We start from the raw sequence: 11,845 nt of genomic DNA, 5'->3' as shown, positions 1-11,845 counted from the left end.
GAGGCGGCGGCGGCCGCGGGCGGGACGGAGGCAGATGGCGGCGCGCCCCTCCCTGCGCCCCCGCGCCCCTTGCTCGGGCGGCGGCTGCAGCCTCCCGGAACAATGTCATTTTTTTATGAATGAAGTGGGCCCGGCGCTTGAATGTGTGTGTCATTCAGCGGCGTGACAGAGGCCGTCGCGAGGTCAGCGCGCGCTTTTAGCGCCTGCTCAGGCGGCCCCAGCTTCCAGGGGCGCCGAATAGGCGGTCGCGGGAGGAGCCCCGAATTAGCATTCGCATTCAGATAAAGATATTACTCCCTACGTCCGGGGAATGTCAACTAGCCCCCGAGGAGGGGGCGGAGGGCGGGGCTCGGGGCCTTGCCTGGACCCCCTGCGGCGTGCGGGGCCCGGGCCTGGTGGGAGGGGGGATACCTCTGGGAACTGACAGTCCCCAGGAGGCCCGTCCCGGGGCACATAGCCTGTGGTGCTCCAACTGGATGCCGGCCTGGGCCACAGCACCAGGAGGGACCCCAGGGGCGCAGATGGGAGGTACAGGGCCTTTTTCTTCAGAGCATAGGTGACCCCCACCCCCTCCGGCCCCTTATCCCCGAAGTAGAGCTGGGAAGGCAGGAACTGAGTAGATAGGTCAGTGCACTTTTTTAACCCTTCTATAAGGGGATGGAGCGGGCAGTAAAAATATAAAGATCTTGTAAAATTTAGAGGTTCCAGCTGACACTTTCCCCGGGGAAACATAAATTAAAACGTCAGAGTTGGTTGGGGTCAAGGTGGGAAAGGCGTGGGCCCCTGGACTGACCTGGGCAGTCTTCGTGTCCACATGGGCCCATGGGGCTCATGGAGGTTGAGGGGGATGCACCACATGCCCTGCAGTCTGAGCCCACCGAACCGGGAGGGGTCTCTTGGGGGCACAGGGCATTTCCCAGGAAAGCACTGCTGCAGCCTCCCCCACCTCTTCATCAGGGCTGGACTTTGAGCCCTGCCGGCCTCTGGGTGGTTCATTAACCTGGCTGAGCCAGAGGCTGGACTTCTGGCCTCAGTCCCTGTGCTGAGCTGAGGAGCACCCCTGCCCCAAGGGCCTCTGGTCTTTCTTGGGACTGATCTGGGGCCTGGCTGTGTCCCCGTTCACAAGGGAAGCTCGAGGGGAGCAGGAGCCCCGCAGGCAGAGGGGTGAGGCAGAGGCAGTGAGGAGGCGGTGCATGCAGTCGCTTCTGGATGGGAGGGGGCTCAGGAACTCCAGGTCCTACAGGGGTCCCCACCTGTGTGTGAGGCCGGTAATCAGGGTTCTGGGAAGGCTAGCCAGGGTAATCCTGAAGCCCTGTTAGCTTGCTCGGCTTCCAAAGCCCCCTCCCCCCACCTTTATAGGAGTCTTTTCAGAACGTTTCCAGGTGGGGAGGTTGGAAGATCAGATTATTCTTCTTTGACTTGATGTTCCTTTGAGACACCCCTCCTTTCTTGGGCTTTTTTTTTTTTTTTTTTTTTTTTTTAGTATTTATTTATTTGAGAGACAGAATGAGGGAGGGAGGGGCAGAGAGAGAGAATCCCAAGCAATCTCTGCACTGCCACTGTGGAGCCCTGCCCGACGGGTCTGGATCCGATCCCAGGAACCATGGGATCATGACCTGAGCTGAAACCAAGAGTTGCACACTTAACAGACTGAGCGCCCCCCCCCCCCCTTGGGCTGTTCAAAGCGCGTCCCCGGGGCTCAGTCACAGACTCTGGGGAGCAGTGGAGAGCAGAAGCCTTTGTCCTCATTCCACCCCAACCCAAGTCCCCTGGGAGCTGCCAGCTCCCAGTGGTTCTTTTGAATCCGGTCTGCATTTGGGGTGTTCTCTGGGGTCGCCCCAAAGGCCCTTCTGAGGACTCCTTCGCACTCCCCACCCACTGGGGGAGGTTTGGCTCCGGCCATGGCCTGGTGGCCTCTCTCAGCCCAGCCTCCGCACCCTCTGGCACTTTAATAAACTGCGTGTGGTGGCCTGTGGGTGGGATTTTTGCCCTGTGCCACAGTGGGGGAGATGGAGGTGTGAGGCCAGTGAGTACCAGTCAGGAGGACACTGTGACTGGGAGGCATGCCTGCAGCCCAGCTGGGCCCTTCGGGGCACAGTGCCCCTTGGGCTGTACCTATGGGCTGCCCTTGGCATGTGGCCCTCACTGGGGTGGGGAACAGGCACTGTGGGGCCCACAAGGCCAGACCTTCCACCTGTGTTCACCCCTCTCGATGGTAGCTGGGCACCTGCTGTGGCACAGGGGGCTTTCGTCCTCTAGAGCATGTGTGTCCCAGAGCCCCCTTTCGTTGATGGGGAAAGACTGCGCCTTCCTGCGGCTGCTGGGGGGATGGGGCTGAGCAGCACGAGTCCCTGCCGCGGCCCAAGTGGAGCCCGACCAGGACTGTTTTAGCATCCACTCATGCCCATCACCTGGGGGTCTCCCCATCGCTGTTTCTCTGCCTGACCCCACCCACAGCCACTGCTGGGTCACCCCCAGGGTCTCCCATGGCTCAGGGTGGGCCTGGAGGATCAGCTCTACCGGAGGCAGAGACTGCTACCAGCATGTGCCCTGGTCCAAGGGTGTCCGGTCCCCCTACCTCCCTCCACCCACCAGCAGATGGCTGCCAGGCATGGCTGGCCTGGGGGCTGCTCTGTCCCCTCAATCCCACGCTGGACCGGGTTGAAGTGAATACTGTGTGGATGGCTTGACCTGCTGACGCTGCCCAGACCAAACCGGAACCAACCACTGTTGCCCTTGGGCCGGGGCCTGAGGCTGAGGCTGCTGTGATCAGCCTGTTCTCCGCCTTCTGGGGGGGCCTCAGTCAGCGCCCAGCACTGGGTGGTCCCCACAGGACACAGTGGCCAGGACTGAGGGGCTGGAGGTCAGGTCAGGAGTTCTCTGACTGCGGGGCCCTCAGGGACGCAGGCTCAGAGGTACTTGAGAGACCCTCCTGGTGGGCACAGGGCTGGTGGGCCCACCTGACGTGGGTGGGCAGGACTGGGACTGTCCCAGGAGCCAGGCCGGTGTGGCTAGAGTGGGCAGCTGGGCCCTAGAATCTAGGCCGTGCGTCGGCAGAATGACAAGCGACGATGTAACGGACCCAGCTGGGTCTGGGGAGGGGCCGCCTGGGCGCCGGGACCACCCACCCCTGTCCCGGGCCCCAAGCCCAGGCTGCCCGCCGGGCATTGTCTGGCCCTGGCAAGGAGGCCTGGGGGTGATAGTCAGCCCTGCCAGTGGTGTGTCCCTGAATCTCAGGCCTCGGTCACTTGAGAGCGAGGCAGCCTCGGGGCAGGGGGCGGGACCCCGGGGCTCACCGGTGTAGACATCTGCCTTTGGCAAGGCTCCTTCCTCTGCCCCAGTGTGGCGTGTGCACGGGGAGGCGGGCCAGGGCGCCTCAGCCTGGCTTGGCTTGCTCCCTGGCTCAGTTTGGGCAACTTCCCTCCTCCCCCAGCTCATGTCCTTATCTGTGAAATGGGGGTCCCAGGTCCCCTTTCCCCAACAGGCCTGTGAGACACTGCTGGCCGGACATAGAATCCTATCTGTTTGTAGTCGTGACCTTTCCTCCCTGCGTATTTAGTGTACCACTGGGGTGTAGGTCACGCACAAGACACTTCTCTCTAGTCAGGGTACAGTTGTCCTGTGTCCTGGAGAGCCCCCGCCCTCACTGGCCCTCTGGGGTGCGCCGGCTGCTCTGGGAGGTCCGACCAGCGCTGCCCAGCCGTGGCAGCCCCCTTCTCGTGCAGCTGAGTGTCTCCTCTGGCCTGGAGCTGCTTTGGAAGCCAGGACGAGATGCGGGGGCGTGGAGTGGGTCCCCTCCTCCTGGGGTGAGTCACCCCTGCCCCCAGTCTGTCATCCCTGCCTCCAGCCTCTGCTTCAGCCGGAGGTGTGCAAGGCACTGCCGGTGAGCTCGGGATGGAGTGTGCATTTCCAAATGGTTACAGACAAACCCAGGGAAGGGGCGCCTGAGCAGCTCTGTAGGTTAAACGTCTGGCTGTTGATTGCAGCTCAGGTCGTGATGTCACAGTCGTGAGTTCCAGCCCCTCGTCCGGCTTCGTGCTGCAGGGCAGAGCCTGCTCGGGATTCTCTTCTTTCTCTGTGTCTCAAAATAATAAAGTAAAGGAGGGAGGGAGGGAAAGATAGCTAGGACTCATGCTAGAATTTGGATTTTCAGTGTTCTGATGGGTGTGTGCTGGCCCCCGCGCATTCGTCCATGTGCATGTGATCTGTGTTAGGCTGGTCTTGGGCGGACTCCTGCCCGAGTCCAGCTCCAGCAGGTCCAGGGCTCCCTGAATGGACGGTGTCGGCGAAAGGGAGCGAGCGTTCAAGTACAGGCAAGGTTTTTAGCAGAGCAAAGGCAAGAGTTGGGCCTTTGTGAGCAGGGGTCAGAAGCCTGTTTTTGAGGGGAGGAAAAACAGGTTTTCTCATGAAATAACATTTGCTCCTATAATCACAAAAGAAGAAACTCCTATACCAAGTTTTCTCACAAGGTACAATTCACATATTTTTAACATAAGAAGGCAAGTCACTCCTGATAGCAGTCAGTCAGGCGCCTGGGGGGTCGGTGCTCAAGCAGAAATCGAGTGGGGGTAGATGTCGGTCACCGTCTGACGGCGGGAGGCCTTGCAAACCCACCGTGCTTCACAAGGAGATTTCTCCTCTGCTTAGGAGTTCAGAGAGACCCAGCTTCCCGCAGACGCCACTTGGCAGGACTGAAGCCATCACACGCTCACGCACACCGTCCCCTGGCCCTCTGGGGGCCCTCTGTGGGAATGCGCTCTGCACACGGTCTCTCCCTCGTGCAGGGCCCTGTTGGCCCTTGGCTCACCCCCTGGGGCCCAGACTCGTGCCCCCCACGGCGTGCTGGGGGGGCATGCCTCGGTGCCTCCTGGGGGTGCCCGGTGCCCATTGCTCCAGCTCTGGGGGCACCTGCCTTACGGTCATCCATGTCCCCCTACAGAGGCCCCGGGACCTGAGCCCGACCCGCAGGAGCAGCTGGTCTTCGGCAGCGGGGACACTGTGGAGCTGAGCTGCCGCCTGCCCGCTGGCGGTCCCCCGGGGCCCAGCATCTGGGTCAAGGACGGGGTGGGGCTGGTGCCCTCGGACCGCATCCTGGTGGGGCCCCAGCGGCTCCAGGTGCTGAACGCCTCCCAGGAGGACGCGGGCGCCTACAGCTGCCGCCAGCGGCTTACTCAGCGCGTGCTGTGCCGCTTCCGCGTGCGGGTGGCAGGTGAGGGGCGGGGGCTCCCCACGCTGATGGGCTCGGTGGCCACTGGCAGGGAGGAGGGTGCCCCGCGGGGATGCCGTGCGGGACTGGCTGGAGACCCCCCCCCCCCCCCCCCCGGGGCGCCCGCCTGTCAGCCGACCGCAGGCTCTTGCCTGCGTTTCAGATGCCCCGTCCTCTGGAGACGATGAAGACGGGGAGGACGAGGCGGAGGACACAGGTGAGCCCTGGCTCCGGGCGCGCAGGGGCGTCTTGCTCCCGGGCACTGCCCCGCCACGGGCAGCCACATCGCCTGGGCCTGCAGGGCAAGGCTCCCTGGAGCGCCCCTGCCTGGGCCTCAGCACCCTTGTCTGTGAAGTGGCTGCGTTGAAGGTGGCAGGGCAGGGGTGGAGGGTGAGGGGGGCACTGTGTCCTTACCCTGTCCTGGGGGATACCTGCCCACCTCCCAAGGCAGAAATGCGGTCAGCTCCTAGGAAGGATGGAAACCACTTAGGGTGGGGGAGGGGACAACCCCGAGAACCAGGAAGGGGGCGGGGCCTCCCCATGCCCGGCCCTGCCTCCTCACCGTGTTGTCGACTGCCTGGCAGACCTGGAGTGCTCTGGAGGGTGACTCAGGGTCTCAGAGTCTAGCAGGCCCCTGGCCCCCTGTAGCACTCTGGGCTCTCCAGGTGGCTGGGCCTCACGTCCTGGTAAAGTGTTTACAGACCCCAGCCCTGCTGGTCCAGCCAGCTGGGCTCCGTGACCTGGGCTGACCTGGTTCCTCCACTGGGCCAGTCTCCCTCAGTGGGTCTCCCTGGGTGGGTGAGTGGGTGCTCCCCTGGGAGACATCCTGTGTCTTCAAGGCTCCCGGGTCATGGTGTATTATCCTGGACCCTTGGACCCTCTCGGCTGGTACGGGTGCCTGAGGGCAGTGGACAGGCTTTGAGGATCCCGGGAGGCGGTGTTGGGGTTATTGGGAGCCTTGTCCAGCCAGAGCTCCCCAAAATCCAGCACTCCCTGTGGTGGGGCAGCTTCTGAAGGGGGGCCGGGGGGACCCCTGCTCACAGCCTGGCTGCGGCCTTCACGTGCCCTGGGCCCACAGGGGCCCCTTACTGGACGCGGCCCGAGCGGATGGACAAGAAGCTGCTGGCCGTGCCGGCGGCCAACACCGTCCGATTCCGCTGCCCGGCCGCCGGCAACCCCACTCCGTCCATCTCCTGGCTGAAGAACGGCAAGGAGTTCCGGGGGGAGCACCGCATCGGGGGCATCAAGGTGGGCCTGGTGGCGGTTGGCGGCGGCTGGTGGGGGCCTTGGACTGCCGTCCGCTCACCTGCGTGCCCGCCCGCAGCTGCGGCACCAGCAGTGGAGCCTGGTCATGGAGAGCGTGGTGCCGTCGGACCGCGGCAACTACACGTGCGTCGTGGAGAACAAGTTCGGCAGCATCCGGCAGACGTACACCCTGGACGTGCTAGGTGAGGGCGGGGCGGGCGCGCCAGGGGAGTCCTGGGGCAGGGGCGCGGCTCCGCCGGGGTGGCCCCTAAGCCTCGTGTGCCCCCCAGAGCGCTCTCCGCACCGGCCCATCCTGCAGGCGGGGCTGCCGGCCAACCAGACTGCGGTGCTGGGCAGCGACGTGGAGTTCCACTGCAAGGTGTACAGTGACGCGCAGCCTCACATCCAGTGGCTCAAGCACGTGGAGGTGAACGGCAGCAAAGTGGGGCCCGATGGCACCCCCTACGTCACCGTGCTCAAGGTGGGTGCCGCGCGGGCCCCGGGCCTGGCTCTGCTGGCCCCCCCGCGGCTGGGGACTGGGTTAAAGGATCGGCGGGCGGGCCCCAGACATCGGACTGTCGGGGAAGGAGCAGTGACGGGCTCGGCCCAGCACTGGCGGGCTAGGGGCTGGCTGGGGAGTCTGGGCTGTGTCCCAGCCTGTTGGGCGGGCAGCTCACGCCCCGAGGTGAGTTCTCAGTTTCCCCGTCTGCTTGGAGAGGTGCCCTGGGCAGGGCCCGGGCAGGCCGATGGCTGCTGAGCCCTCCCGGCGAGCTCTGGGCCTCGGGTGCAGGCAGTGTCCTCCTGCCGCCCCGCTGGGCTGTCTGCGCGGGTGGCGCTTGGAGCCCGCTGCCCACCCGCCTCCCTCGGCCCTCGCCGGGGACAGCCACCACCTGGTTCCCAAGGCCCTGGGGGCGGGGGGCACCCGAGCTGACAGTTGCAACGCTCTCAGCCCAAAGAGAAACGTGGGCTGCCAGTTGGGGGGGGGGGGCAGGGGTGCAGACCTGACCGGAGAGGCCGCCGTGGCCTGTGCTCTCTCTGTGCTCGTGGGAGCGCGCTCGCCGTGAGCCGGCAGCGTCACAGCAGACCCAGCCCGGAGCCCAGGGACGGGCAGGCGGAGTGCCAGGCCAGTAGGGCTTCTCTGAGGGGCTCCTGCTGGGGCCGCACCCCAGGCGGCAGTGGGTGGACGTGGGGAAGGCGCCTCCCGTGGAACCACAGCTCGCCGCCGCCTCCTGCGGGGTGTCCTGGCTGAGGGCCCCCCTGACGGCAGGGTCTGCACCCGCGCCTGCTCCCGCACGGCCACTCTGGGCCCGGCCGCGCTGCCAGGGGCGCGCCTGAGCTGGGTCTCTTGTCCCCGCAGTCCTGGATCAGTGAGAGTGTGGAGGCCGACGTGCGCCTCCGCCTGGCCAATGTGTCCGCGCGCGACGGAGGCCAGTACCTCTGTCGAGCCTCCAATTTCATAGGCGTGGCTGAGAAGGCCTTTTGGCTGCGTGTCCACGGTCCCCAAGCAGGTAACGACTCTGTCCCACGCTGTCTGGCACGCCGAGCTCCAGCCCCCGACGCCCCGGCCGTGCGCCCACCTGCACGCCCCCGTCCTGCTCGCTCCCCGCCCTGCGGCTCGCATGGCGCTCCGCCGCAGCCACCTCTGCCTGCAGTGCCGGTGCCTCCACTGCGACCGCCCGCTTCGAGCCCCCCGGCCCGTGCTGACCCCGCCTGTGCCCTCCACGCCCCCCCAGAAAGCCTTCAGCCCCCGTAGGGCCGCTGCCCACGTGAGCTTCTGCACCCCCACCCGTGTGTGTGTGCGTGCGTGTGTCTGTCTCTCTGTCTGTCTCACCCTTGCTCGCCTCCGGCCCCACTGCCTGCTCATTTCCTGCTGGTGTGTCCGTCTGTCCATCTGTCCTGCCCCCGCCTGCGCTCCCGCCCCGGTACGCACGCCAACCCCGCATGCGCGTTTGTGGAGCGCTGCTGGCCGCACGCCTGGCGCACACCTGGGACAGAGGACTCGCCGGTGGAGGGACAGCTCCGGGCTCTGTGTGGACGCGCGAGGCGGAGGGCCCGTGGCGCCGCGGTGTGGTGGCGGTGGTGGCGGCGGCGTTTTCCTTGCAGCCCGGCGGGACCGTCGCCGCGTGGACTCTGGCCGTGGTGCCCGTGGCAGGTGCTGGCGCTTGCCTATCGCGCTCTGTTCTCTCTTTGTAGACGGCGGGCGCTAACAGCACCGACAAGGAGCTAGAGGTTCTGTCCTTGCGCAATGTCACCTTTGAGGACGCGGGGGAGTACACGTGTCTGGCGGGCAATTCTATCGGGTTTTCCCATCACTCTGCGTGGCTGGTGGTGCTGCCAGGTACTAGCTCCCGCTGCTGCTCGCTCTGTCCCTGTGCTCTGGGGTCACTGGCTTGGGCCACACCGGAGCTGCCAAGGTTAGGCGGGGGACCCTGGGGCTCACAGCCACCGCGCTCCACAGCGCTCCTATGCCAGGCTGTGCGGCTGTTGTGGGGACAAAGGCCACGTGCCCTGTCTTGACTCCGAGGGGCTTCCCTCGAGCCCCTGCTCTCCAGCTCGGGCCCCGGCAGCCTGCGTGGCAGCTCCGCGGTCACCCTGGGTGGCGGGTGTGAACACTGCAGGCTCCGCTGGGCTCTCGCTCTCCTGGGTGTGTCCCTCCTGACCCGACGTTTCTGACCGTCCCCGCCAGGGGTCTGAGCCCCGCATCCTTGTCCCTGCTCCCACTGTGCCCGTGGCTCGGGCCTGGGGGCTCCCTCGAGGCGGGGCTGGACCTGCAGCGGCAGTGTCTTTGCAGCCCCGGAGGAGCTGGCGGAGGCCGGCGAGGCTGGCCGCGTGTACGCAGGCGTCCTCAGCTACGGGGTGGGCTTCCTGCTCTTCATCCTGGTGGTGGCTGCCGTGACGCTGTGCCGCCTGCACAGCCCCCCGAAGAAGGGCCTGGGCTCGCCCGCCGTGCACAAGGTCTCCCGCTTTCCGCTCAAGCGACAGGTAACAGAAAGTAGCTACCGGGTTCCGAGCCACCCAGCCTCCTGGGGCTCTGTAGTGGCTGAGCCACCCCCCTTCCTGGTCCTTGCGGCCCCCACAGGGACCATAAAACGTTTAGGTTCTTTCTGCATTTAGCTCTAAGTGGAAGTCAAATGTCCCCTCCCTGCCCCTTACCAGCCCTGCCCGAATAGCCAAAGCCAGAGCCTTGCCATCCCTGGGGACCACCCCACCCTCCCCTGACCCTGTGGGTCGGGCCTTTGGCACCAACCTGTCCCTGCTGACCCAAGCAGGTGTCCTTGGAGTCCAACTCGTCCATGAACTCCAACACGCCACTGGTACGAATCGCCCGGCTATCTTCTGGGGAGGGCCCTGCGCTGGCCAACGTCTCCGAGCTGGAGCTGCCCGCCGACCCCAAGTGGGAGCTGTCCAGGGCCCGGTCAGTGGCGGCAGTGCGCCCATGTGTTTTGGGGCGGGGGTGGGAGCACGCACAGGGTGTGGTCCCCTGCTGGGGAGAGGACACTATGGATTCAAACCAGAGTCAGGTAGGAATCCATGCCATTGACTGTGTGGTGGCTATCAGATGTGGGCCGAGGCCAGAGGAGGCTGGGCCAGGGCCGGGTTCTCTGGAGGGACAGGTGCCCCTTGCAAAGTGCTGTGTCTGGATGGCCCCACGCAGGATGAGAGACTGGAGGGTCAGTGTCCTTTATCCTATGAGCAGAGTTGTGGGGGCAAGTTTGGAGGGCTTCCTGGAGGCAGCAGCGCCAGGCCCAAAGACCATCAGGACAGGGCCTGGAGCTGGTGTGGGGGCTTACTGCCTCCCCATTTCTGCCACCAGGCTGACCCTGGGCAAGCCTCTGGGGGAAGGCTGCTTTGGCCAGGTGGTCATGGCAGAGGCCATCGGCATTGACAAGGACCGGGCCGCCAAGCCTGTCACTGTGGCCGTGAAGATGCTGAAAGGTGAGGGAGGACACGGCCAGGGGCGCCTGGGTGGGGCCGGGCCAGCAGCGCCTGACGCGCCCTCCCTTCCATGCAGATGATGCCACGGACAAGGACCTCTCGGACCTGGTGTCAGAGATGGAGATGATGAAGATGATCGGCAGGCACAAGAACATCATCAACCTGCTGGGGGCCTGCACGCAGGGCGGTAGGTGCGGCAGGCGGGCCGTTGGGGCGTGTGTGTGTGTGTGTGTGTGTGTGTGTGCACGCACGCGCGCGTGTGCGCGCGGCCACCCTGGGCGGGGCCCTTCTATGACGGCTGTGCCCCCAGGGCCCCTGTACGTGCTGGTGGAGTACGCGGCCAAGGGCAACCTGCGGGAGTACCTGCGGGCGCGGCGGCCACCGGGCATGGACTACTCCTTCGACGCCTGCAAGCCGCCCGAGGAGCAGCTCACCTGCAAGGACCTGGTGTCCTGCGCCTACCAGGTGGCGCGCGGCATGGAGTACCTGGCCTCCCAGAAGGTGAGCGAGGGCGGGGGCCGCGAGGAGGGGGAGGAGGCCTGGAGGGAGCTTCAGCCCTGCCTGTCCCCCCTTCCCCCCCAGTGCATCCACAGGGACCTGGCGGCCCGCAACGTGCTGGTGACCGAGGACAACGTGATGAAGATCGCGGACTTCGGCCTGGCCCGTGACGTGCACAACCTTGACTACTACAAGAAGACCACCAATGTGAGCCCTGCAGGGGGAGGGGCGTGGGGAGGGGGAGGCGGGGGTGTGGGGGGGTGGCCCCGGCTGGGTGGGGGGTGCAGAGTGGGCGGCCTGGGCACCAAGGGGACATCTGGTGGCCGACACGCTTCCCTTCCGCCCTCCCAGGGCCGGCTGCCCGTGAAGTGGATGGCACCAGAGGCCTTGTTCGACCGGGTCTACACCCACCAGAGTGATGTGTGCGTGGCCAGGGCCAGGGATGGGGGGCTGTGTGGGGCCCAGGGCGGAGGCCCCAGCGGTAGCTCCTACCCTGGCCCAGCCCCCTGCTCGCCGGTGGGGTGTGTCGGGGGCAGGTGGGCCCCGGAGGGCATAGGACCCCTGGTGGTAGGGCCGGCTGACGGTGCTGTGCCCCCCGCCAGCTGGTCCTTCGGGGTCCTGCTGTGGGAGATCTTCACCCTGGGGGGCTCACCGTACCCCGGCATCCCCGTGGAGGAGCTCTTCAAGCTGCTGAAAGAGGGCCACCGCATGGACAAGCCGGCCAACTGCACGCACGACCTGTGAGCGTGGCTGCCCGCCGCTGCCCCTGCACGCGCCTGCCTGCGGGACCTGGCGGGGGGGGGGGGGCGAGGGTCCGGCCGGGCGGGGCCTCACGCCGGCGCCCCACCAGGTACATGATCATGCGGGAGTGCTGGCACGCGGCGCCCTCGCAGAGGCCCACCTTCAAGCAGCTGGTGGAGGACCTGGACCGCATCCTCACGGTCACTGCCACCGACGTGA

General features: G+C 66.0%; 1 protein-coding gene across 1 annotated transcript in view; it reads left to right on the top strand.

Moving 5' to 3' along the window:
• Positions 1 to 11,845, top strand: part of FGFR3 (fibroblast growth factor receptor 3) — a 30,403-nt gene that overhangs the window by 16,696 nt on the left and 1,862 nt on the right. Inside the window, exons 6-20 of the mRNA XM_029952644.1 lie at positions 4,940 to 5,209; positions 5,370 to 5,423; positions 6,285 to 6,454; positions 6,531 to 6,654; positions 6,742 to 6,932; positions 8,645 to 8,789; positions 9,243 to 9,433; positions 9,721 to 9,866; positions 10,266 to 10,387; positions 10,464 to 10,574; positions 10,698 to 10,888; positions 10,970 to 11,092; positions 11,237 to 11,307; positions 11,488 to 11,625; positions 11,736 to 11,841. Coding sequence (XP_029808504.1) covers positions 4,940 to 5,209; positions 5,370 to 5,423; positions 6,285 to 6,454; positions 6,531 to 6,654; positions 6,742 to 6,932; positions 8,645 to 8,789; positions 9,243 to 9,433; positions 9,721 to 9,866; positions 10,266 to 10,387; positions 10,464 to 10,574; positions 10,698 to 10,888; positions 10,970 to 11,092; positions 11,237 to 11,307; positions 11,488 to 11,625; positions 11,736 to 11,841 — 2,153 coding nt within the window. The remainder of the gene's footprint in view (positions 1 to 4,939; positions 5,210 to 5,369; positions 5,424 to 6,284; positions 6,455 to 6,530; positions 6,655 to 6,741; positions 6,933 to 8,644; positions 8,790 to 9,242; positions 9,434 to 9,720; positions 9,867 to 10,265; positions 10,388 to 10,463; positions 10,575 to 10,697; positions 10,889 to 10,969; positions 11,093 to 11,236; positions 11,308 to 11,487; positions 11,626 to 11,735; positions 11,842 to 11,845) is intronic.

The sequence above is a fragment of the Suricata suricatta genome, chromosome 1 (genome assembly GCF_006229205.1).
Source record: "Suricata suricatta isolate VVHF042 chromosome 1, meerkat_22Aug2017_6uvM2_HiC, whole genome shotgun sequence".
Lineage (NCBI taxonomy): Eukaryota > Metazoa > Chordata > Mammalia > Carnivora > Herpestidae > Suricata > Suricata suricatta.
Note: the sequence above shows the minus strand (reverse complement) of the source record. Positions and strands in the feature narration are given on the sequence as shown.